This window comes from Abramis brama, assembly GCF_963993115.1.
Source record: "Abramis brama genome assembly, chromosome: 25".
Taxonomy (NCBI): domain Eukaryota; kingdom Metazoa; phylum Chordata; class Actinopteri; order Cypriniformes; family Leuciscidae; genus Abramis; species Abramis brama.
Window position 1 is genome coordinate 8,689,709 of NC_139987.1, and position 25,408 is coordinate 8,715,116.

General features: G+C 38.6%; 2 protein-coding genes across 4 annotated transcripts in view; one reads left to right on the forward strand and one right to left on the reverse strand.

Moving 5' to 3' along the window:
- Positions 1-357: 357 nt before the first annotated feature.
- On the reverse strand, positions 358-24,409 carry smarcad1b (SNF2 related chromatin remodeling ATPase with DExD box 1b). Of its 2 annotated transcripts, none has more exons than XM_084104619.1 (23): positions 24,259-24,409; positions 17,708-17,831; positions 16,375-16,537; positions 16,228-16,276; positions 15,960-16,057; positions 14,157-14,255; positions 13,979-14,057; positions 12,243-12,661; positions 11,955-12,151; positions 11,765-11,855; positions 11,549-11,648; positions 11,404-11,463; positions 9,835-9,910; positions 9,335-9,470; positions 9,007-9,138; positions 7,648-7,743; positions 7,327-7,444; positions 7,121-7,236; positions 4,280-4,468; positions 3,861-3,979; positions 986-1,168; positions 778-893; positions 358-694 (listed from the first exon to the last, which is right to left on the reverse strand). In XM_084104619.1, exons 1-23 carry the CDS (start codon positions 24,281-24,283, stop codon positions 633-635), a joined length of 2,847 nt encoding a protein of 948 aa, XP_083960745.1. In that variant the 5' UTR covers positions 24,284-24,409; the 3' UTR covers positions 358-632. The 2 variants fall into 2 exon arrangements, with proteins under 2 accessions (XP_083960745.1, XP_083960744.1); XM_084104618.1 differs by lacking the exon at positions 24,259-24,409 and adding an exon at positions 20,786-21,222.
- kcnn2 (potassium calcium-activated channel subfamily N member 2) overlaps positions 24,331-25,408 on the forward strand; it is a 37,811-nt gene continuing 36,733 nt past the window's right edge. Inside the window, exon 1 of one of the 2 annotated variants that reach the window (XM_084104620.1) lies at positions 24,331-25,269. In XM_084104620.1, coding sequence (XP_083960746.1) covers positions 24,472-25,269 — 798 coding nt within the window. In that variant the 5' untranslated portion in view covers positions 24,331-24,471. The remainder of the gene's footprint in view (positions 25,270-25,408) is intronic. The other variant, XM_084104621.1, reaches the window with a different exon arrangement.

A 25,408-nucleotide genomic window follows, 5' to 3' on the forward strand; every position in this document is an offset into this window, starting at 1 on the left:
TACTTTTGAGAGTATAGCCTAGGTGAATTACTATGAGTAACTTTTTTTCACGAATCAGTGTTTGGATTTGACTGTTAGTCCAAGACGATGACAATGTTGTCCATTAAAAAAATTAAATAAAAAAAATTAGAGAAAATGCTTCATTTATTGAAGCATATATTTTAGGCAGTGAGTCACACTATACAGTAGCTAAATCAGGCCCATGGAATTCAGTTGATTCTCATGAAATGTTCTGTACAGGTGAAGATACCGTTCCAATCAGTGATTGAGGTAATTATCACCTGGAAATTGACTGTGACCTTATCTGAGATGCAAAGTTGAGACCGAAACCACAAAATCAAGACTAACTCCGGAAATAGCAAATAAACAATTTATTTGCAAAACAAAAATTCTTTCAACAACTTTCTTTCTTGTTTTGACTCCACAAACACAAAAAAATCAAACAAACACAACAACATTACAGTATTTTTGCCAAGTACAGTAGAAAAGTAAACATCTGCTCATTTGAACCTCACATTTTTTCAGTTGTGTAGTAGGAAAATGCAAAACTTAAATGTGCTACAGTACTTCTTTTCTTTCAGATTCAGTCAAGTGTCACGATATTACAGTACGTTTGGTGTCTGAGCCAGATTTCAGAGTCCAAGAGAAGCTTTGAGCAGCGAGGTCATATCATCAGGTAACGTGTCCTCTTCATCTGGAAGAACCAAACATATACGTATTCATTTTACAACAAAACACAGGTGAAAATCCCTGCGAGTTTCATTGACGTATTCTCACCCTCCTCAGTTGCAGTTGCGGTCATGTGCTGCTCTAGTTTGAGTTTTCTTTCTCCAATCCGAAGCATGGCGTCCTCTATGGAGTCCTTACTTATCAGCTTGATCACCTTCACCGTCCTTTAACGGGACACATGCACTCAGATATAAAAGCATGAGGACAAAACACCAGTGAAACAACAGCAAAGACACACATGTTCTATGTCTCTTACTTGGTTTGTCCCACCCGGTGGCAGCGGCCCTCTGCCTGTTTGTCATTGTAAGGGTTGCAGTCGATATCGTGAAGGATGACCACATTGGCAGAGGTCAGGTTAATGCCCAGCCCTCCGGCTCTGGTGGACAGCAGGAACACAAATATGTCCTGGTCTGTGTTGAACTGGTCAATCAGCCCAATTCTGTAAAAGCCCAGTCAGATTTACAGTTACTGTCCATTTACTTAATTGGCATTTAGAAAAAGGCTCTGTGATTTACAAGTGAAAAAGTGATTTAGAGTACGCTAACAGTAGCAATGGTTCCTATGGATAATGGGCTTAAGTGCTTTGGCCAACAAAACAATGGTGGAGGAACAGGACAGTGATCTATATGAATAAAACAGAATACGTGTGGTTGGTCACACATTTTGTTAATACTTCCCCTTTACATCCTTATCACAATAATTCAATTAAGGTGGACATCTACCATACATTATATGCACAATATATTGGTACCATACAGGTTATCAGCTGATATTTGTTATATTCATGTTATATTCATATCTGGTATATTTTAAAGTGCCCCTGTTATGCTGTTTTAAATGTTCTTAATTTAGTTTTGGAGGTCTCCTATAACAGGTTTACATGCATCCCTGGTCCGAAAAACTTTAATTTTGTCATAATATACATTGCAGCATATTTTATCACAGTGTCTGAAATGGTTCGATAAAGGATTTGTCTCTCTAAACCCCTCCCTTCCGAGAGCCTGCTCTGCTCTGATTGGTCAGATGACCCAGTCTGTTGTGATTGGTCTGCTCTGCTCTGATTGGTCAGGTGACCCAGTCTGTTGTTATTGGTCTACTCTGCTCTGATTGGTCAGATGACCCAGTCTGTTGTTATTGGTCTACTCTGCTCTGATTGGTCAGATGACCCAGTCTGTCGTGATTGGTCTGCTCTGCTCTGATTGGTCAGGTGACCCAGTCTGTTGTTATTGGTCTACTCTGCTCTGATTGGTCAGATGACCCAGTCTGTTGTTATTGGTCTACTCTGCTCTGATTGGTCAGATGACCCAGTCTGTCGTGATTGGTCTGCTCTGCTCTGATTGGTCAGGTGACCCAGTCTGTTGTTATTGGTCTACTCTGCTCTGATTGGTCAGATGACCCAGTCTGTTGTTATTGGTCTACTCTGCTCTGATTGGTCAGATGACCCAGTCTGTCGTGATTGGTCTGCTCTGCTCTGATTGGTCAGGTGACCCAGTCTGTTGTTATTGGTCTACTCTGCTCTGATTGGTCAGATGACCCAGTCTGTTGTTATTGGTCTACTCTGCTCTGATTGGTCAGATGACCCAGTCTGTCGTGATTGGTCTGCTCTGCTCTGATTGGTCAGGTGACCCAGTCTGTTGTTATTGGTCTACTCTGCTCTGATTGGTCAGATGACCCAGTCTGTTGTGATTGGTCTACTCTGCTCTGATTAGTCAGATGGTCCAGTTTGTTGTGATTTGTCTGCTCTGCTCTGATTGGTCAGATGACCCAGTCTGTCGTGATTGGTCTACTCTGCTCTGATTGGTCAGACAGACTGGACCGTGTACCAGGACCATCAACAGGGTGATTGGCCTCCCTCTTACAGCGCCTGTCGGAAACAAAACGCCAATTACCATATTTAAATTTCAGCTCTGGAGGCTTAATCAGCACTTGTATACACAGTGCAACAGTAATGATGGCGTAGACTCGAATCAATACTGTAAAACCTGAGTCCTCATCCTTTGGAAGTGCATGCAAAGTGGATCTGCTTTCGGAGTGCAGAAAACATAATTTCCTCAACATGTCAACAACATGAATAAGAATTAGTTCAACATCTACTAACTTAAATGGGTAGCAGTAGGTTTTGAAAAACAGTTAACCCTTAAAGAGCACAATCTCTTGATGAACACGTACCAATACCATTCAAAAGTTAATAAGATATTGTTTTGTAAGAAATTAATACATTTATTAAACAAATATGCTTTAAATTGATCAAAAGTGATAGTAAAAACATTTATAATGTTACAAAATATTTCTATTTCAAATAAATGCTGTTCTTTTGAATTTTCAATTAATAATAAAAAAAAGCAGTACTGTTTTCAACACTGATAATAATAATAAATGTTTCTTGAGCACCAAATCATGATATTGGAATTATCATGTGACACTGAAGACTGGAGTAATGATGCTGAAATTTCAGCTTTTATCTCAGGAATAAATTACATTTTACAATATATTAAAACAGAAAATAGTTATTTAAAATGGTAATAATATTTTTTGAATATCACTGTTTTTACTATATTTTTTCAAATAAATGCCTCCTCTGTGAACACAAGAGACTTCTTTCAAAAACAATAAAACAAATTTCACAATAAATGAATAAAATATTAGAATAAAAATCTTAGAATAATTATCAGTAGTAGTATACATTTTTTATAATGCCCATTTTTCCATTAAATGGGTTATAATATTCTAACATCAGACTGTCCAAAGGTCAAATTATCAAACAAAACCCAAAACAAAAACTCATCCACACCTGCCAAAACAATAACAGCACAGGTAGAGCACAAAACAAGATGGCTCAAACATAATTTTCACACAACAAAACCATGAAATGAAGACAGACAGAGTCTTCAAGGACACGGATGGAGAACCTGAGTGTCAGTGAAGGAGACACCATCCTAGATTTACGACAGCTGTGACAAGACACAATAAACATCAGGTCCACCTCATCACACACTGCCAACATCACCGCTGTCACGAGTCTGGACTTGAGCCGATGCCAGAAGGACATTCATGATGATGATTTGGAGGGAGGAAGGGTGGATTCTCACGACTCCTATACTGAGCAACATTGGACATTTAAGTGTGTTTACCTGTCACTCATGGGTGTTGAACCGTCCAGCCGGATGTATCTGTGCTTATGGTGTCTCAGGAACACCTCCAAAATGTCAAGCATCATTGTGAACTGGCTAAACAGCACCACTCGATCACCCTGGGGGAAAGAGAGAGGACGAAATTCATTGTATGGAAAAGAGCAGCATGAACATTCTGCTAAATGTCTCCTTTTGTGTTCCACAGACGAAAGAAAGTCATACGGGTTTGGGAATATGATGATGTCTACTGTGAGCTTTACTTAAAACCAAGTATATTCTTGCTTCTATAGTTGACAGTATGCAGTATGGTGTAATTTGGAAGTGCATTTCTCTGCACAGGTAAATAACTTTCATTATACTCTGAAGGGTTATTGAAAATGTAATTTGGTCTGCGGAACAGGAATCTGTTTTCCCCCAACCTTCTCCTTCTGGGAGTTCAGCAGCTGTGCGAGGAGGCTGAGCTTCCCCGAGTCCAGCAGTGTTTCTGTGTCGAGTTGGTATTCCTGCAGTGCAGAATACTGCTGAGAGAGGCGGTGTAACTCAAAGTCTGAGAGCACCTCCATGTCCTCTTTGATGAGAGCGGGATCTGCGTCACGGTGACTCGGCTCCTGGAATGTTTCAGCCAATTAAAGGTGAAGCACACAGACTCTTCAGATAAGATACACACGTAACAATACAATATGTTGAATACAGTTATAGATGGCAACCTAAAAACCGCAATCGCAATAAATATCTGCCCTAATTGTGCTCATTCCCTGCTGCGGTTCTTTATGAAACACTGAGTTAAGACTGGCCAATATTTCTGTTTTATGACCTATACTAATACAAATATTTTTTGGTTTGTGTACGACCAAAATGCAGAACCAATTTTTTAAAATTGCTTAAAACAAATTAACTAAATCATCATTACACAACAATAAAAAAATATCAAATTTTCAAGAATATTTTATTATTGTTGTTAATAATGAGAATTAAAGAATTGATATAATTAATTTATTAATTTATTAACAGAGCTGTTTGTGGCCAATAATAATAATATTAATAATACATAGTACATAAAATAAAATATTATATTTTTATTGTTGTTCAGTAATTATTTTTGTTGTTGTATAATCATAAAAAAAAATATTTATTTATTTTTCAACCACTGACAACCATTGCTCTGAAATGTATTAAAGGCATACTTTCCTCAGCAGCTTAATAATAATCATTCTTTATCAATAAAAATAAAAATTAAAAACTATTTATACAAAATATTATATTTTATATTGTTGTTCAATAATTGCTTACACTTTATTTTAAGGTGATGTAGTTGCATTGTACTACCTCTAGTAGGTACTGAGTAATATTAATTAACTACATGTACTACAGAGTTGTAGTTACGGTTAGGGTTAGGGTTAGGGTCAGGGTTAGTTACTTGTAATTATGCATAATTTACTGTTATTACTATAGTAAGTACATGTAGTAATGTGTAACTACGTCACCAGTGTTACCAATAATTGTTTTATAATATAAACATTATTCATATTCATAAATAATCCTAATAAATGGATGGTCCTTGGCAGGGACGTGCACAGACATTTTGAGGGGCAGGGGCTCAAGTGAAATAAAGGGCACTTCTCATAATTGCATATTTTTTTCTTTTTTTAAACAAAAAAGTATATATATTAACGCAACTCTGACTTCCTTTTTAAAAAATTAGTTAAAAAAGTTAATTAATTTTAGGCTATCTTCCTCAAACTCACGCAATTGTTTCATTTTCAAAAGATGTCTACAAAATAATCAGTTCACACAGAAACCATGGTCTCCTTAGTATTCACTAGGTTTATAGAGCAGCAAAGGAAACCATTCCACAATGTGCATGTTTTGATAACATTTTCTATAGTTTCAAGTATATATGAAGAGTTCAGATGCAAAAGCCTCTAAGTGCCATCTGAAATTTTCTTCTAAAATGAGCATTTTTTTTCAAGCTCGTATATTTAAGTTCAGTAATTTAACTTAAATGACAATTAATAGGTAATTTTCATTGCCAGTAATGTGAAATAAGTGAACATAAACATACAAGCTTGATAAAAATGATCATTATAGAAGGAAATTTCAGATGGCACTTAGAGGCTTTTTCATCTGAACTCTTCATATCATCAAGCAGAGGGGCGTGTTTTACTAATAATTTGTTTATTTTTGCACAAGGCACTACATCGTTTTAATTATTTTGGTGTTATCAGAATACATAACACTTTAAAATTAAACTTACCAAAATAATTGAGAAACAATAAAAGCCAATGTCATGTATGTATTTGTGGTTGTATGGAATACTATTTTATAAAGGTATAGAGGAAATAAAAAAAGTTTAATTACTCATAAATAAAAAGTTAATTTATAAAAATAGTTATTTTTAATGTTTAATGTTAACTTATTTCTATTTCTACTTTATTTATTAATGTACCAGATGCAGTTACTCAGATTTACTACATTTTTAGAGTGTATCCTCCATCTGTTTGCATCTGTAGATTTCTTCTAAATTCACCAGTTTAGATTTCTAAATTTCAGGGGGAAAGACTCTTGATGTAAGTCATTACTGGGGACGTTCTGTATGCCATTTAGGCGTCAACTAGTTAAAATGCGCACATTTGCATCTAATTGACAGGGCAATGCAGGTAAATAGGATAAACAAAATAACTAAAGCATATCACCTGGTGGTGATTTAAGCTTATTTTATTAACTTATTTTATTACATGGCTTGGTTGAATTCCAATGTAGAATGCGGTTGCCATGAAAAACAGAGCGTTGCTATGGACTCACAGGATTCTAACCGTAGAGACGGAGCGTACTATTTTCTTTAGCGGAAGCAATACAATCGGGTTTAACAATCGGGGGAGAGGGAGAGGGAGCGCTTCAGAATTTCTGACCTGATACTATTCTTCAATAAATATATTTGTTTGAGAGGGAAGCTGTGCGCAAACAGAAACATATATTATTTTTCGAAAATAAAAAAAAAAGCACCCCAGAAAAAAAGGGCACTTTCTCTCCAGGAATAAAAAGGGCAGGTGCTCAAGCCCCCTTTCATGTCTATGTGTGCACGTGCCTGGTTCTTGGATAGAATAAGATGGAAACGATAGTGACTTTCCATAGTGAGTTCAGTTTACTTAAAATCAGCCAGAAAATGTAAGAATTCCACCGATTCCGTCTGAACCTGATAAGATCTGAACCTAACATGGGCTTGATCAACATGTAAAACTTAATATGAAAATATCTCTGACCTTGAGCATGAGTTTGCTCATGGCTTTGAGTTTTTCTGTGGTGTAATACTGCCGATGAAGGAGCGGATGGTTGGACATCTTTCTCAGCTGCATCATCACATTGGTCAGCTCACGTTCTGCAGAAAGACATTGTTAATAAACTATGGTTCACATACTGCATGCTGAAGCCAGTACATTTTACAACACCATCTCCCTCAAATACATACTTTCTCTATTACTGGAGCGCTTCAGTTTGTGGAAAAGAGCGTTGTAGAGTTCCTGCTGCCTCTCAGACATGGCACAAAATTCAACCTGCTCCTCTTTGGCAGGCAACTGCTTCAGGACCTGTCGGGCACATCATCATCTGTCAGTGAACCACTCGAGTGCCCTAGAGTCACAGAGGGTCGACATGACAAGCAAAGTGCCTCATCTGCTTGTGAGACTGAATAATGCATTTGTGATGTTGTCCAACAGATTTCCACATTGGCATGCATTCTGAGAGCACATGCATTATGCAAAATGCTTATGGACTATGCATGCTGATGCACCTCGCTCTTCACACGTCTGAGGATGAAAGGTTTCATGATGAGCTTGGCCTGGGTAATCCTGTCCCTCTCAAAACTGCTCTGCTCCTCTGAAGATTTCTGGTGGAGACAGATTAAAGAAATATCTGGAACTGCATTTTTACATTTACTGAAGACAATTGGTGCTGGTCTTGATGCTAGGGTGTCTCTAGGGCATGGCAAAGTGGTTGCTAGGGCATCACTAAAGTGTTCTGGATGCTTTCTAGGTCATGGCGAGGTCGCTGCTAAGGTGTTGCTAATGTGTTCTGTGTGCTTTCTAGGACATGGCAAGGTGGTTGCTAGGGTGTTCTGTGTGCTTTCTAGGACATGGCGAGGTGGTTGCTAGGGTGTTCTGTGTGCTTTCTATAGAGAATGGCTGGGTGGCTGCTAGGGTGTTCTGGGTGCTTTCTCTAGAGAATGGCTGGGTAGCTGCTAGGGTGTTGCTAGGGTGTTCTGGGTGCTTTCTCTAGAGAATGGCTGGGTCGCTGCTAGGGTGTTGCTAGGGTGTTCTGGGTGCTTTCTCTAGAGAATGGCTGGGTCGCTGCTAGGGTGTTGCTAGGGTGTTCTGGGTGCTGTCTCTAGAGAATGGCTGGGTCGCTGCTAGGGTGTTGCTAGGGTGTTCTGGGTGCTGTCTCTAGAGAATGGCTGGGTCGCTGCTAGGGTGTTGTTAGGGTGTTCTGGGTGCTTTCTCTAGAGAATGGCTGGGTCGCTGCTAGGGTGTTGCTAGGGTGTTCTGGGTGCTTTTCTCATGGCTAGGTGGCTGCAAGGGTGTTGCTAGGGTGTTCTGGGTGCTTTCTCTGGAGAATGGCTAGGTGGCTGCTCGGGTGTTGCTAAGGTATGCTGGTTGATTTTTAAGAAATTGTTAGGTGGTTGATTGATTAAAGTGAGACCACAAACTCAAGTAAGCCCTTGTGCTAAACTTTTAGAAAGAAGAAAAAAAAAAAAAATCTTCTGAAGCACAAAAAAAAAAAAAATCAGTGCAATATTGGTTATCAGCAGATATTAGAGATTTTAAATTGATCTGTATTGGTCGATGTTGAATTTAAACTGGCAGATATTGCATATTTCACTCTGCATGCTAATTTCCGCTTTTTACATTTAATTGTTAATCTTTAGTAAAATTAATATAATTTTTTTCACATTATAAAGTTAAAATGATACAATAGTTTTTGTATTAAAAACAAAATTGGATTAAACTTTAAATTGGCCATAATTGTAAATAAATATCAGCAAGAATTTTAATAAAGGTGCATCCCCTAAAGAGGGAAGATTGCTTTAGCAACCACGCCCGCTCTTACTTTGAGAAATAAGGTTGATGGACATTTAGGTGTGTGCAAGTTCTACCATGGAGAACATCTTGGAGATCTGTGAAGTGCTGCTGGAGAACATGCTGGGCATGATGAAGTTGAGCAGGGACATGAGCTCGAGTAGGTTGTTTTGCAGTGGGGTTCCAGTGAGCAGCAGTCGATTTTTGGCCTGGAGGGACACAAATGGAGGAGAAACCTGAGTGCCTGAGGGGGCAAAGGCAGTTTAACCCCATCTGGGCCGCACACAGTCCTGCTTTTACAAAAACAGACGTGTGGCTGTAATAGAGCTCAAGGCATTTATTGTTAATGACCACTGACACGTTGCTATGGATGACAGCTATACATGCAACTTATAGGGATCTTACGTTGATGGCCATGAGGTGTCGGTAGCGCAGCGAGTTCATGTTCTTCAGCAAGTGGCCTTCGTCGAACACGGCATACTCCAGCTTGAGCTTGCAGAACAGGCTGCGGTCACTGTTATTTCCAATAGCCAGGTTGTAACTGTGCACAAGAGGCCATTTAATGAGCTGAGGTATTAAGGGGCAGGACATGAGGCACAGCCATGTTTCATTACCATAAATAATGAATGGGACAGGGTCATTTTACTTGGACCTTTTCACGTTCACTCAAACGCTGAGTATTTCATCATTATTATGTCTTTAACAAGGGTTCTTTTTTCTATGCTAGCTTCACGGTTTGTGGTTCTGTGTGTGTAACAAAGTTCAAAAGATACACATTTCCCCAGAAGCCTCATGCTTGGTACCCTTCTCGGATTTGCATGCAGGTGGTCTATGAAGGATATGACGCCTCGACTCTTTCTTCAAGGGTTCAGGGCAAGCTTGAGAGCTTGAACTTCGATACTCACGTGGAGACAATGATGTTGTAATCCACTATTTGATTCAGAATCTCGTAGCGCATATACTTGCGATCCTCAGCAGACCCTACCGAAATAAAAGTTAGATTGACACCAACATTTTCTTTGAAATTTTACATTAAAAGTTAAGTGTGTCATTTATTCATGCTAAAAATTAAGAAATAATTGATGATGGGCCGTTGAATTATTAGAAAAATAATGCACACCCGAGGTGGTGATGCAGAGTCAATTATTCCCCTTATACTACAGTTACCACACCTCAAAACATTGTTCAGATGATGTATTTCAAGACATTTGTCAAGCTTTTGTCCTGAAAACACTCTTGTATGTGGGACTAATTTCTTATGCATCTAATCCCAAGCCTCCGTTGCTAATTCCAAAACGTAATTTTAGAGCTAGTAATGCAGGCTAGAGAGAGAGAGAGAGAGAGAGAGAGAGAGAGAGAGAGAGAGAGAGAGATTAAGCATATGCGATAACCTCAGTCTGGTGCGTCTCTCAACAGTGTTTGGCAGCGGCGTCTCTCTACTAATAGCGAAACTGTAAGTTTATCTGCTCCAAGAACAGCGCCTTTATTACTTCGCTAGTGAGAAATGCCATTTAGCTTTTAAGTTTTTAATCTATTTTACTGATAAAATCGTTTCTGTGTGAGTGTGTGTCCGTACTGTAGGCCTATGTTTGTGCGTTTGAGTGGGAGAGCGGGAGAAAGAGTAGCCTACGTGCTTTTCGTACATAATATAATGTAATTTGGTGGCAAAAAACATGGACATTATGTGTTGTATTTATCCTATTGTCTACTATATTTATTTGCTTGGTCATTGTCGTTGTGGGTTTTGGTTCTTTTGTTGTTGTAGTCTGTAAGGACCTTTGAAATAGCTGAAATCATTTGGCGAAGTGATATGGATCTGTAATGCGGTCAAGACCTGCCTGGAACTACTTTAGCCGATCAGATTCAAGCCTTCAACAGCCCTGCCGTAGTATAATATATATATTTATTACACAGCTCTGTGGAATACTTGATTCTGATTGGTCAATCACGCCATCCAGCGGCAGCCATTTTGTGACTATTGTTTTGTAAACTGTTGGATAATAAGAGACAAACAGGTACGATTTAAAAAAAAGTTTAATCTGAAATTAATATCTCAAGTATTTATGTGGCGAAATGCTGTGTAATAAGTGGTATGACTGTATACCGTATCTCTTAAATGTCCGTCTAGTTTGAACATGCCGCACTAGCAAGTGCTCTCTCCTCGGAAGCTTTGCCTTTAAAGACATAATAAAATATTTCAACTCAGATCAATATTTTGTGTCTAATTATTTACTTATGTGGTTAAGTAGCCGTGTAATAAGCTGGATAATGTACATCGAGCCGGTTGTTATCTCAGAATAAACCCCCTTCAGGATGATACCTCATCAACCTGTTGGGGGTTTATTTATTTTTACAACCTATTATTTATTTATTTATTTATATAATTACAAAATGCATTTTGTGCATTTAGTGAAGAGCTGTTTAGGAAAAGAAATTCATGTGTAAAAAATCTGCAAAAAGATTCTTGGTTTTACCATAATATACAAGCACTTTGAAACTGGGGCACCAAAGTTTCAGTTCCCGAACCCAATTATCTGTAAAAGTAACAACAAATTAAGATGATTCAGATGGTTGGATGTTTTATGCTGATGGTTATTTAGATATTTAAAATCTGTTCACCAAGTGTAGAAGCAGGAACGGTGATCAGATGAGGCCCATGGTTCCCCTCCTGATAGAGGTATGCCAGGAACGAGATGGCCTGGATGGTCTTCCCCAAACCCTAAATTAAGAAAGTGCATCCTAGTGATTAAATGTGCAGTCCTTGCCATGTAATAAACATTGAGATCATATTCATAACATCACTAAACATTTATAAAAGGACTATTATTCCATTACCATCTCATCTGCCAGGATTCCACTAAGTTTGTTCTGATGTAGTAAAGCCAGCCAGTTCAGTCCAATCAGCTGGTACGGTTTCAACTGGAATCTAGACAAAAACATAAAAAATATTGAACTCAGAGAAATATTAAAAGAATCAATCACTCGGCAATGAAATTCTTCCACAACCTATGATGTTAAATCTTACGTGCTAGTGAGGATCTGGGGCTGGCTCATAGAGCCCGGGCCATTGTTCATCATTTGGGTCACGTCTTGGATCAGTTTTACCGATATCTCCTCGCACTTGCTCATGAGACCTTTAACAACTTCTCTTTCCTTCAGAACCTCCCGACATCCTGCCAGCAGCTCAATGGAAAGACCATTTCCTCTGTGCATGGCATCATCCTGAGAAAGAGATATGCAAAAGTGTTGCTCTTTGATCATGACCTAAATGTTCTGGCAGTTATGAACAAAGTAAAATGCACAGTTCTCTCACCAGGTCTTTCCACCTTTTAAAGGGTCTCAGCTCGGTGATTTTCTGAGCCTTCTTCAAAGAGCATCCTGCAATGAGTGTGAGCTCATCCGCAGACGCGGTCTGAAAGAAGCTGAGGATCTCTGATTTGAGTTTGGATAGAGTCTCATCTGATTGGTCAGAGTCAGAGTCCAGTAATACATTCACCACAGAGGCCTCAGAGTCACTGCACTCCTCAGACGAGCTCACATATACGTTTTTTGTGACTACCGACTGCTTTGCACTCCTCTGAGGTGTTTTGGTCCCGTCAAGAGGTCTGCGTGGTTTCGGTTGGGGTGGGCTGGGAAGTTGGGGAACCTGAGCTTGTTGGCGGGTATTTGTGACCCGTCTGGTGCGTTTGGCAGCAGTGGATACTTGAGAGGCATCATCCTCAGACTCAACCACTAAACGTACAGAAAGAATGTAAGCTTTAGGGCAATTATGACACTTATGTTGAATCTTTGTTCTCATATGCTATCATGTTTAAATTCAATTAGAATTGTAATTGCAAAGCAACTAGCAGTTAAATGTATGCTATTAAAAACATCAGTCCAGCTGAGACTTAAAATTTTACATGAGAATCTTTTTCTGGATGGAAAAAAACACAGCCATGAGTTGACATTTTAGGTAAAATCTTTCATTTTTAATGAAATAGTTTTTTTCTGTGATGCTACTGCCATAATAGATGTCAGTACACAGTTTGAGACCATTCAAGGCCAGTTATAGCCGTTGTTTAGGAAGAGGAATAAGAGCCAGAAACAGACTGTAAAATAAATAAATCAACATTGAATTTAATAGTTCAGAAATAATTCAAAAATAAACATATTTAATCAATAAATGTATTTAATAAATATGTATATATTGCAATTCCATTTGGTGTCACTAGAGGCACAAACTAAAAAATATACACTTTACCTGTGTAAAATTTGCAAAAAAGATGCTCGGTTTTTCCATCATACCAGCAATTTGGGGCACCAAAATTACAGTCCTCAAACCCAATCATCTGTTTCTGTAATTGTTTATAGTAACTTTTTCCCCGCCAGGGTTTTTGAAAAAAGTTTAGGCCATCTCCAGCAATTTTTAATCATTTTCTCAAAGGTTTCATGGCCCCCAGAATATTCTGTTGTATGAATAACTGTACATGCAATATATCAAAAAATATATTTTATATACAGTATATATATATATATATATATATATATATATATATATTATTCTAGCTTCATGAATTCTTTTTTATCAACACTTGAATGTGGGTAAGTTTCATAAAAAAAGAAACATTTTGGAGCAAGAAGCTGAGAAAATCGTGTTTTTGTCAAAGACTACATCCAGATGGGATTCAGAACAATGATCTAAACACAGATGGAGTAGATCGAGTACATCAACCCCCCCAAAGCTTCACAGTCCTATAGCTCTTCCTGGGTCGACATTTCATTCAGTAACGTATGGCAGTTTTGATTTATGCTGTTGTTTTATGCAAACATACTATTCCACCATGTCATCATTGTTGTGATCTACGATGTCAGTTGTAACGCCATTCTCTGCTATTTATAACCATGAAGACTCCTCTACAGTGGCCTCATTGGATAGTAAAGTGTCCATTGGCTATCGTTTCATGAGAACTGTGTTACTACTGTCAAACTGCTTTTGAAATACTATAATACTATAATGTCAATTGCCATTTTAAAGCTATGCACAATAATTATCCTATCAAACCTCACCAAGATCAGAGAACATTCGTAGTGTTTCCAAGGCATCCTCAATAAGCCAGCTGTGTTCCTGAAGCACATCCCTGAGTTCCTGTGGGAAGTCGCACACTTCAACTTTAGCCCTCAAGCTCAAACAATTATCTGGTGTACATACCAAAATGGCCAGCTTCTTCTGTAAGTGATGACTCACATTCTTGTTCAGATGAGGGAACTTCCTCTGGAGTTTTCTCAGCATACGTTCCTGATCTTTAGATCCTGGCTCAGGCCCCTCTTCCTCTGAATCATCCATCTAATGAGACATGAGACACTGTTGTGGCCCACTTCCCTGAATACTGCAGGAATTATGCTTTTTTGTAGGCCAAACCCCGGAAAAGAGTTCCCATTTTAGCACTCCGGTTTCCATAAAGTCAATGAACGGATTTTTGGTTCAATTTGAATGAATGAATGAATGAATGAATGAATGAATGAATGAATGAATGTTTTATTTTACATACATCGGTAATACCCCCTTGTGATATTTTAAAAGCTTTTACTTGTGTACTTGTCTGCTTTTACTTGTCTTTTTTTCTTTTTACTTGCTAACAAGTGTCTAAATGGGATGTTTTCGAGACATCATCACGTCAAACAGATCAACTCATCTGCTCACTAGTCCGTTTCACAGCCTCGTCGAGTTTATAATGGAACTCTTGCAAACTATTTTAACTCAAACTTTCAGGGAGTATGTTTCTGTTCGGTAATTTTTTTCTGTTCGGTCATTCATCTTTACATACATTTTTTACTTTATTGGAAAGGTACGAAACTTGGTAAATGTTTTGGCACTTGGTGTGTGAACACACAAAAATATCATGGGCATGATTCAAAAAGGCTAAGGTCCTGAAATAAATAGTCACACTTGTATTGTTCACGGTCAAAAATGACGAATTTCATCTAGTGGAAACGTTTGGTACTGCGCACAAACAGATTTTTACTGAAAGCAAATTTTTTCAGATATCAACCTCAAATTTGGAACACAGCTTGTTTAGATTTATGGCTTTGATTTTCTCTCAGTTTTAGAGTAAAACATGTTTTGGAAAATATATATTTCATATACAAATTGAAAATTGTATTTTTGTGCATTTTTCATAACAATAAATGTAAAATTGTATAACTTTGTTCAAGTTCACTTTTTAAAACTTTTTTCACTTCAGCAATAATCTGCCAAATGTCTTCTTTAAAAACTTAAATTTGTGCTTCAAAGCATTAAAGATTTATGACAGTCTTTTAGCTGGAGATTTCATTTTCAGGTCTATGCTCAAAAAGTGAATAAATGGATTATAGCTACTGCACAAATATAATTTATTACCATAAAATCCCCTAAAAATACAAAATATTAATTAAAAATATAGTACAATCATTTCAATGAAAAACATTTTTTTTTTAAACTTTTGTCATTTTTGACCAACACAGGAACAGTACGGGTTAAACAAAGACTGAAAGAGTTGTTAGAAACTTGGTGATGGTGACGTTTAAGATTAGAACCTATATTTAGCTTCTTACTTCTGATGATTGTATTTACGATTCAAAAGTTAATTGGTGAAGATTACCATGATGAACAAAACATGTAAGAATCGTAAACTTTTGATATCAGAGCTTATTTTCTACAATTCAAAGGCCAGTGGAAAAATCCTATTGGGTTTTTGTCGAGGGAACCAGGGTGATGCAAACTTCTCGGCTGGCCTACAAAAATACGTCATCCCTGCAGCGCTCCATAAGCCTAGCGCGAACGCACACACCCTCGCCAATGACAAATAGACTAATACATCATCTTGAAAAGGGACTAACCGTAACCTGGCAGTCACAGGTAGAAAGACATACTGTTGGTGTCCTTGATCGGGACACTCTCTTCAATTTAGCCTTGGTGGATTTGCAGCGGCACAAAACTCCTTGCTGTCAGTATTGAGAGGATCAGAGAGGGAACGACCCACGTTAATCCAATGACTGTGTGTGAGCTCACCTCAGAAGCCCGCCTCTTTCTGCTGCGACGGGAGCTGTCGCTCTCCTGGGAAGTGCCACACATCTGCTGTTGTCTCCTCTCCTGGACCGAATCAGACGCTGGAAAGGAGAGCATGTCAACAAAGCTCAGCAACACACGAATCGATGCAGCAAATGCATCTTCACCTCAGACTCAGCTGGATTCAGCAATACTGAAACCATCCAAGCGATCAATGAGTTTTTATCATGGGAGCAGTTTAGATTGATGGAGTGACTCTGCTCATCTGTACCTGCTATCCCAGACGTCTTCAAGGGCGAGGGGTGCCCGCTATTGGTCACCTAAAACGTCAATGAGATGATTATTGCCATGCAACCCAAACGATGGCTGGGATGCACCCAAAATTGTCAAACTGGGTCTAGAAAATGCTTGTTTTTACCATTCGTGAGCCCATCTGTTGTGTTTGTGGAGCTTGTGAGGTAGATCTTGTTGTTCTGTTGTGCTTCGGTCTTCTCTCCATCTTCACCACAGTTACTTCCTCCTCGTCAGACAGTGATAGTTCATCTTCAGACGATGACGCTTTTTTCTTACGCTCTACTTGCCTTGATATCAAAGTATAAAGCATACCGTATAAAGCATGAAGGCTACAACTATTTTATGGAATCATTTTCATTATCAGTTAATCTCAGTAATGGGGGTTCAAAGCACATCCAGACTGTTTTTGCCATTTCCATTGTACATTCCATTGTGGGGCTGCAAATATTTGATCAAACTGATGATAACTGGTAATGAAAATAGTCAATAACATTATCAGTTATTCAGGTGATATAAAAAAAAACCCAGACAAAACAAGACAAAAAAGTTGTTCAAAGCATGCACTGTATCCTGTTAAGTTATACAAATTATATATATATATATATATATATATATATATATATATATATATATATATATAAATTACAAAATATTGTTATATATCCCATTAAATTTAGAGTAAAAAAACTGCCCGCCGGGCTTGCAAGAAATTCACCGTAAAAAATATACTAACAATGTTTCATGTTTTACGGGATAGCAGATTGGTTCTTGTATATCTTACAACTTATAACTGTGTATTTTATTAAGTGATATAATGTTAATATATCATAATCGATACACATGGTCACTCACAAAAACGAAAAACACCATCAGGGTAACGCGCACGACACTTAAATAATGCAATAAACATTAACTAAATAACATAAATGTAACCATCTAGTTTTCATTATATATGGTAAGGTAAATTACAGTTAAGTTAACCAATTAAAGTCATCATGAAATCAAAATGAACAATTCTTAATTTTGTATGGAATGTTTCAGTATTTATTATAAATAATTTATCCATGCTAATTTTTTTTTATTCTTATGCCCTTGTAATCTTTAATTGAAATGTAATCTCTCCCTCTTGCAGAATTAGCCTATCTCTTCTCTTCTCTGATGACGTGTTTACTGGCGGGGCAACCTGTCACTCACATGAGATCGACCAATAGCTCCCCACAACCATCCGACCATCCAATCAATTCCCCAATGACAAAACTCCCACCCTACATTGTATTCTTGTTCGAGAAGCCTCTTGTTCGAGAAGCCTCACTCAGATATATACGTCACAAAAGGGAAGAAAAGACTTTGCAGGATTTTACTGCAGCATACAGTAAACATTTTTTCATTGAGAGGGTGCTTTATATTATGTCATATTTACAATGTCTCAAGCTCAAATACTGAAGCTGATGACTGACCTGACTGGCATCATGGAACTGCCTGATATCTCGATATCTGAGTCAGAGTCAGAAAGAGCAGTGGAGAAAGATGATCCTGATGGACGTTTGGTTTCAGGAGTCTCTGGAATGATAGTGTCTGGCTCTGTTGGAATTAAGCATTTCCTTAACTGTGGCAAAATCACAATGCATGCCCAGATGCCCTTGAGAGGCTTATTACTGGCCTAGCAAGACAACACTGCTCTAATATTCAGAGCAAATACTGTATACTGCATATATGAATATATATATATATGAATATATATATATACACAGTGAGGAAAATAAGTATTTGAACACCCTGCTATTTTGCAAGTTCTCCCACTTGGAAATCATGGAGGGGTCTGAAATTGTCATCGTAGGTGCATGTCCACTGTGAGAGACATAATCTAAAAAAAAAAATCCAGAAATCACAATGTATGATTTTTTAACTATTTATTTGTATGATACAGCTGCAAATAAGTATTTGAACACCAATCTATCAGCTAGAATTCTGACCCTCAAAGACCTGTTAGTCTGCCTTTAAAATGTCCACCTCCACTCCATTTATTATCCTAAATTAGATGCACCTGTTTGAGGTCGTTAGCTGCATAAAGACACCTGTCCACCCCATACAATCAGTAAGAATCCAACTACTAACATGGCCAAGACCAAAGAGCTGTCCAAAGACACTAGAGACAAAATTGTACACCTCCACAAGGCTGGAAAGGGCTACGGGGAAATTGCCAAGCAGCTTGGTGAAAAAAGGTCCACTGTTGGAGCAATCATTAGAAAATGGAAGAAGCTAAACATGACTGTCAATCTCCCTCGGACTGGGGCTCCATGCAAGATCTCACCTCGTGGGGTCTCAATGATCCTAAGAAAGGTGAGAAATCAGCCCAGAACTACACGGGAGGAGCTGGTCGATGACCTGAAAAGAGCTGGGACCACCGTTTCCAAGGTTACTGTTGGTAATACACCAAGATGTCATGGTTTGAAATCATGCATGGCACGGAAGGTTCCCCTGCTTAAACCAGCACATGTCAAGGCCCGTCTTAAGTTTGCCAATGACCATTTGGATGATTCAGAAGAGTCATGGGAGAAAGTCATGTGGTCAGATGAGACCAAAATAGAACTTTTTGGTCATAATTCCACTAAACGTGTTTGGAGGAAGAAGAATGATGAGTACCATCCCAAGAACACCATCCCTGCTGTGAAGCATGGGGGTGGTAGCATCATGCTTTGGGGGTGTTTTTCTGCACATGGGACAGGGCGACTGCACTGTATTAAGGAGAGGATGACCGGGGCCATGTATTGCGAGATTTTGGGGAACAACCTCCTTCCCTCAGTTAGAGCATTGAAGATGGGTCGAGGCTGGGTCTTCCAACATGACAATGACCCGAAGCACACAGCCAGGATAACCAAGGAGTGGCTCTGTACGAAGCATATCAAGGTTCTGGCGTGGCCTAGCCAGTCTCCAGACCTAAACCCAATAGAGAATCTTTGGAGGGAGCTCAAACTCCGTGTTTCTCAGCGACAGCCCAGAAACCTGACTGATCTAGAGAAGATCTGTGTGGAGGAGTGGGCCAAAATCCCTCCTGCAGTGTGTGCAAACCTGGTGAAAAACTACAGGAAACGTTTGACCTCTGTAATTGCAAACAAAGGCTGCTGTACCAAATATTAACATTGATTTTCTCAAGTGTTCAAATACTTATTTGCAGCTGTATCATACAAATAAATAGTTAAAAAAAATCATACATTGTGATTTCTGGATTTTTTTTTTTTAGATTATGTCTCTCACAGTGGACATGCACCTACGATGACAATTTCAGACCCCTCCATGATTTCTAAGTGGGAGAACTTGCAAAATAGCAGGGTGTTCAAATACTTATTTTCCTCACTGTATATATATATATATATACACAAAACTTTCTGGTTCTCAAATCTGATTGGCTGAGAGCCTTTTCCAGCCGTGTGATACTATAGGTGGCGATTTGCTGGGGGATTTCCCCCCTCTGGTCTCTATATCCCTGCCTGTGCTGAATTATTTACTATTATTATTATTATTATTTGTGCTGGCTTTTTTATGTTGAAGCACGTTGTGCTATTGCGTTCTGTGATTATTTTGTATGAAATATTGAAGTTTATAATAAGCGTTTTGGCACACCTGGCCGAGTGGCACATACATTGTTCTAAAATCAGGGTTTAATTCTGGCATGATTTTTCTCCTTTCTGGAGCACGTCACAAAAATGAACCAAATCTTAGTGTATGTGCCTCAGTCAGGATAATAATTAAATCTATAGAAAGCTTGACATGTAAAATTTAAATGAACCAATTCAAAATCAAATTTATGTAATTCATATGAAACCAATGAGAGGTAACGGACTACAGAGGTAATCTGCTCAAAGATGTTTATAATGTGTACGAGAGCTTCCCAATGAGGAAAGGACAAGGCATAAGAGTGAACATCTCGGTCTTAATAAATTAAAATATAAAAATGTATAAAAATATTCCTTTTTAACCCTCTGGTTCTGTTCGCATGTCGTATATTTTAGTTCGATAATGTTTTTTATTTCATATTTTGTATTTTTAGGGGATTTTATGGTACTAAATTATATTTATGCAGTAATTATTATAATCCATTTATTCACTTTTTGAGCATTACAAAAACATCCCTCTTTTTCACAAAAATAGGTTATATATAATCGATGAATCGCATCTAACATAAAAAAGTCTTTGTTTACATAATATATGTGTGTATATATTATTATATTTATATATGTTATATAAATATAAATCATATAGGCTATGTTATATATATATATATATATATATATATATATATATATATATATATATATATATATATATGTTATCAATATTTATATATGTTATATAAATATAAATCAATATAAATATAATAAACGGCGATGATGAATATTTGCATTCACTCAAATGAATGCTCTTTTATTTAACCAGTAACAATAAATAAAACATTATTAAATCATCATCATTCATTATGGAAGCGAATGAACAGGCTCTTATCTCAAGTTCATACTGTCAAACTTAACACAGCCTACCCGAGGGATCCACATGATGTGAGGATGCTGACTGTCCTTTCTTTCTCCTCATTGTTCACTCTCTCTTGTGCGTTAACATCAGCTGAATCCAGGTTCTCGCATAATGCCATGCAAATCAATCGATTCAATCGATACAATCATTCGTCGCTGGCCGAATTCACTATCTATCAACTTTAATGAGCTGATTTTTTGGACAAGAGTAGCATTTCTCTCTAACAAAGCACGGCGAGCTAATGAATGATTGCTTTGTCAATAAACAGCCTCGCATCGGTTTCGGTCACCGGTAATGACCAGATAACCCTGTTTAACTCGAACCATTTCTATGCACGTTCTGAGTCTTTGGGATATTTCACAGGCTGTATTGTGTGTCTAGTGAATTTAATGAATGAAGACAGCGTAATCATACGCTAGCCGGTTGTAACATCTGTAACTACGGTGGCCGTGAAGGTACGCACGTGTAGTCACAGTCGACCGAGAAAGAGTAGCATGAACTTTAATACATTACACTTGTACTGTATCTTAATTATTATTATATATTTAATAATGTATTGACATACATACTTGTAGTGTAGTAAAATAAAGGGAATAGATAAACCAAAATTAAAATAGTACTTGTTTCATCCGTTTGGAATAAAATAAAAATTATATAAAATATAAAAATAAATTAAAACATGAGACATAACTGAATTAAACTGACAAGAAACTCGTTTCCTATGGGAGAATGCAGCAGTACACAGAACCATCACATGGCTTTGAATGACAGCATGGGTTGAAACATGCACTGTTACAAGTAAATCGATCTCGTTTCCGAGCACATCCTGTCATTTTCCTTTTGTTCAAACTCTGTCTCCGTGATGCCCGACTGTGAGCAGCTGGTGATTTGACTGACAGCGGTCCTGTGATCTCGCTTCATAAAGATGCATGTTGGCAAGAGGCGAGACAACAATAACAACCGGTTCTCAGAGGCTGCTGACGCTGCGAGGTGACGTGCTGTGACTGCGGTAACACTGCAGCGACTCTTTCACGAGTGCTGAGATTCAAATTATGGCTTTACATAAGCGGACTGATTCTCACTGGATCTATATAGACACCGTTTTGTTGAGCAGACGCATGGTATTTCATTGAAAATGAACCCGCTGTTTAATCACTGAGAATGAACCAGTTTGGCTTTGTCGGGAAAGTGTTGAAATATATACTTATTTGCTTTCACTCAATTTGTGGCGTCCTACTGTTTAAAATGTCCGTCTCGCGAGTAAACCAGGTGGTCAGATGCACGTGTACTGTCACTACTACTGTCTAGTGGCGATTTTTATTCATCCCAGTGAATCGGATCTTTTGAATCGGTTCACTAAAACAATTCATTCAGATACTTTCTGAAGGTAACATCATTACAAGTGAATGGCTGCATCCGAAATCACATAGGCTTACTTCCCTACTACATAGGTTAGTAGGCGAAAAACAGTATGTGACAAAAGAAGAATGTCAGAATTCACAGTTCTCATAAAGGCGTAGGCAAAAAGTACTCGGATGACCTACTACTTCTAGCGAGATTCTGAAATGTGCATACTATGGGCACTTTACTATCCCATGAAGCCACAGGAGAGGATTTGTGAATGGCTGCATTTGAAATAGCGATTTTGAGTAGGTACTTGTTTTGAATAAGTAATTAGGCTACTTCACAGCCACTAAAAAAGTATGTTATATAGTATTCGTGTGAAGTATGAATGTAATCTAGACATACTACATTCACCATGTTGTCATTATCATGTGACCTAGTGTCAGTACTCTTGCTGCACTGTCATTCATAAATCATCTCCCGTGGCCTCATGGGATAGTAAAGTGTTCATCGTAGGCTAGGCTACTCTTCAGATTTTTAGCTGGAAGTAGTAGGTCATCCGGTCATCAATGTCATTTCGGATGCAGCCAAAGGCAGTGAAGCGATGCAACTGATGCTGGTAGGTCACATGATAATGACAACATGGCGAATGTAGTATGTCCAGATTACATTAAAGGGGTGGTATAATGCCATTTTCACAAGATGTAAAATAAGTCTCTGATGTCCCCAGAGTGTGTAGTGTGTAGTTTTAGCTCAAAATACCCCACAGATATTTTTATATATATATATAGCATGTTAAAATTGTCACTTTTTGAGGGTGAGCAAAAACACACCGTTTTTGTGTCTGTCCCTTTAAATGCACATGAGCTGCTGCTCCCAGCACAGGGAAGGCAACTTTTATCCATTATGTTCAAACCGGATTCAGACAAAAATGGAGAGACGTAGGCAACATGTAGGCAACATTTCTGAATGGTTATTTGATGGATTTATGTAGCTTATGTGACATCTTCTAGTCATTGATTAGCATATTCTGTCATGATATTCTATAAATTGCGTTCCCGGGGGCGGGGTTTATGTAAATTTTATGACATCACTAACCCTGTAGGAATGTCGTGTAGTCCCTACCATCCGTTTGTTGTAGTCCTTAAAAAACGATTTCTTTAAAAGAAAATATCTCCATTTGCTTTGAACTTTGAGCGTCGTGACTATGCAGATGTTGTTTATGCTCAAACAGCAACATTACACACTACTTAAAGTTAAAAAAGTGAAATCATAATCAACCACCCCTTTAATACTGCACACATATTTATACTATATATATATTTTAGAACATATTTTTTTAGCAGTCACATAGATTACTTATTCAAAATAAGTAAAGAGAGTATGTGATTTCAGATGCAGTCTTTTGTGAATTATGAGTGAGTTATTGAATCCTTTACTTTTTTTATTTTATTTTTTTATTAAAAATGTGCATGCCTACAAATCTAACAGGCTCCATAGTGTTTAAGCATCTTCTCCACAAATGACAACTTTAGAGATGTTTAAATTGTTGCTCCATTTTGGCCGATGAATTTGACCATCAGTTACTTAAGTGATTTATAATTCATCTTCCCTCTTTCTCTGCTAAAAAATGAATTTCATAATAAAACATGAATGTATAGGCTATAGTAACCTGAAATTGTATTCCTATAATAAGTCAAAGAATAAGTCTATAAATAATTATGATAAATGAAGACAAAATCTTTCCAAAGATTCAGAGTAAACAGCCAAGATCAGTGAGTTGTGAATGTCTGCACATTTTGAACTTTTCTTTTAAACATTTCAAAAGATACGATGTTCCACATATAATGTTTTAATAATTCCATAGCATCATAAAACATTAATACAATTTTTAACAACAAGTATTGTATATGATGAACGTTGAGGATAACATTCACATCAAAGATATTCAAGAAAAATATATTCACGTGAAAGAGGAAGAAGAATATACGTGGTGTATCAAAATGAAGACGAGGAATTTTAATTATTTGTCCATATTTCTGATTGCTTCGCGTCTTGAAAGTCCTTGTAAGGTTTCAAAACAAACCTTCATGTCAGCCTTGAAATGCGTGATATTCTTTCATATCGTAAAACTTACCACGGTCTGCACATTTGAACCGCATGTTGCCACCTTCCTGCGTGACGTCAGTCCAGTTGTTTTGGGTCGTTCGACCAATCGGAAGCGCGCTCGCACTTCTACAGAAGCCGATGTGGGTCCATCCTCGCGCCAGCTTTTATCCTCCGTTCCTCATCACAACGCCCCCTCGGTAGGGTGCATGAACGGGGCTCTGCTTTAATCAGCAGCTCTGACATGGAAACCCCATTGCAGTTGCAGAACGATTTCTATCCAGAGCAGCAGCAGCACCAGCACCAGCACCAGCACTACTGCGGGCGGGAGGAAGAGCGCTCCATCAGGCACTGCACCTGCAACAACTCCTCCACCTGCGAGGATGCGAGGAAAAGCCAGCATTCGCACGGGACGCCGCTGGGAACTTTAAGGACACCGTCCGTCTCATCTTCAACCAGGCAAGGCGCTCAATACAGCGAGTTCACGCCTTCTAGTCATGGTAGTTCATCCAGACATCATCATCATCACCACCACCATCCTCCTCACCGCGAGCTCAACCGGCAGCAGATTCGGGGCAGTCCGGCCAGCAGCCACAGAGAGAGTAACTCTTACACCCAAATAACCATGAGCAGCTGCAGATACAACGGCGGCGTGATGCGGCCGCTCAGCAACTTGAGCTCGTCCCGCAGAAACCTGCACGAGTTTGACTCGGAGTCCCAGCCACTGCAGCCAGTCTCTGCGGCGGACGCGTCCGACACGCTCGCCTCCAAGCCGGAGAACAACTCCACCACCCTCATGCCTTACGCTACGGGGGACGGAGGAGGAGGAGGAGGAGGTGGTGGAGGAGGAGGGGGTGGATGTAGCCACAGCGGGAGCAAATCGGGCAAAAAGAAGAACCAGAACATCGGACAGAAGCTCGGGCACAGGAGGGCCTTGTTTGAGAAAAGAAAGCGACTGAGCGACTACGCGCTCATCTTTGGGATGTTTGGGATCGTGGTGATGGTCATTGAAACTGAACTCTCGTGGGGAGCCTACGGAAAGGTGCGTAACTTAATAGTCCCCAAATCCTGCAGGTTACCCCATCATCTAGGTCAGAATTCATTAAGTCTGCCTGCTGGCGGGCGAGCGAGGGAAAACTACAAGTTTGGAAAGTGGATATATGAAGAACTGTGGCAAGGTC

Bases quoted from the DNA above. Each gene is read 5' to 3' on its own strand.
- smarcad1b (XM_084104618.1), bottom strand. From the start codon at position 20,837: ATGAGGAGAAAGAAAGGACAGTCAGCATCCTCACATCATGTGGATCCC. The intron at 3,980-4,279 runs GTTGGGGGAAAA...TCTTTCCCCCAG, and splicing joins TGAACTCCCAGAAGGAGAAG to GGTGATCGAGTGGTGCTGTT. The intron at 695-777 runs GTGAGAATACGT...TGGTTCTTCCAG, and splicing joins CGCAACTGCAACTGAGGAGG to ATGAAGAGGACACGTTACCT.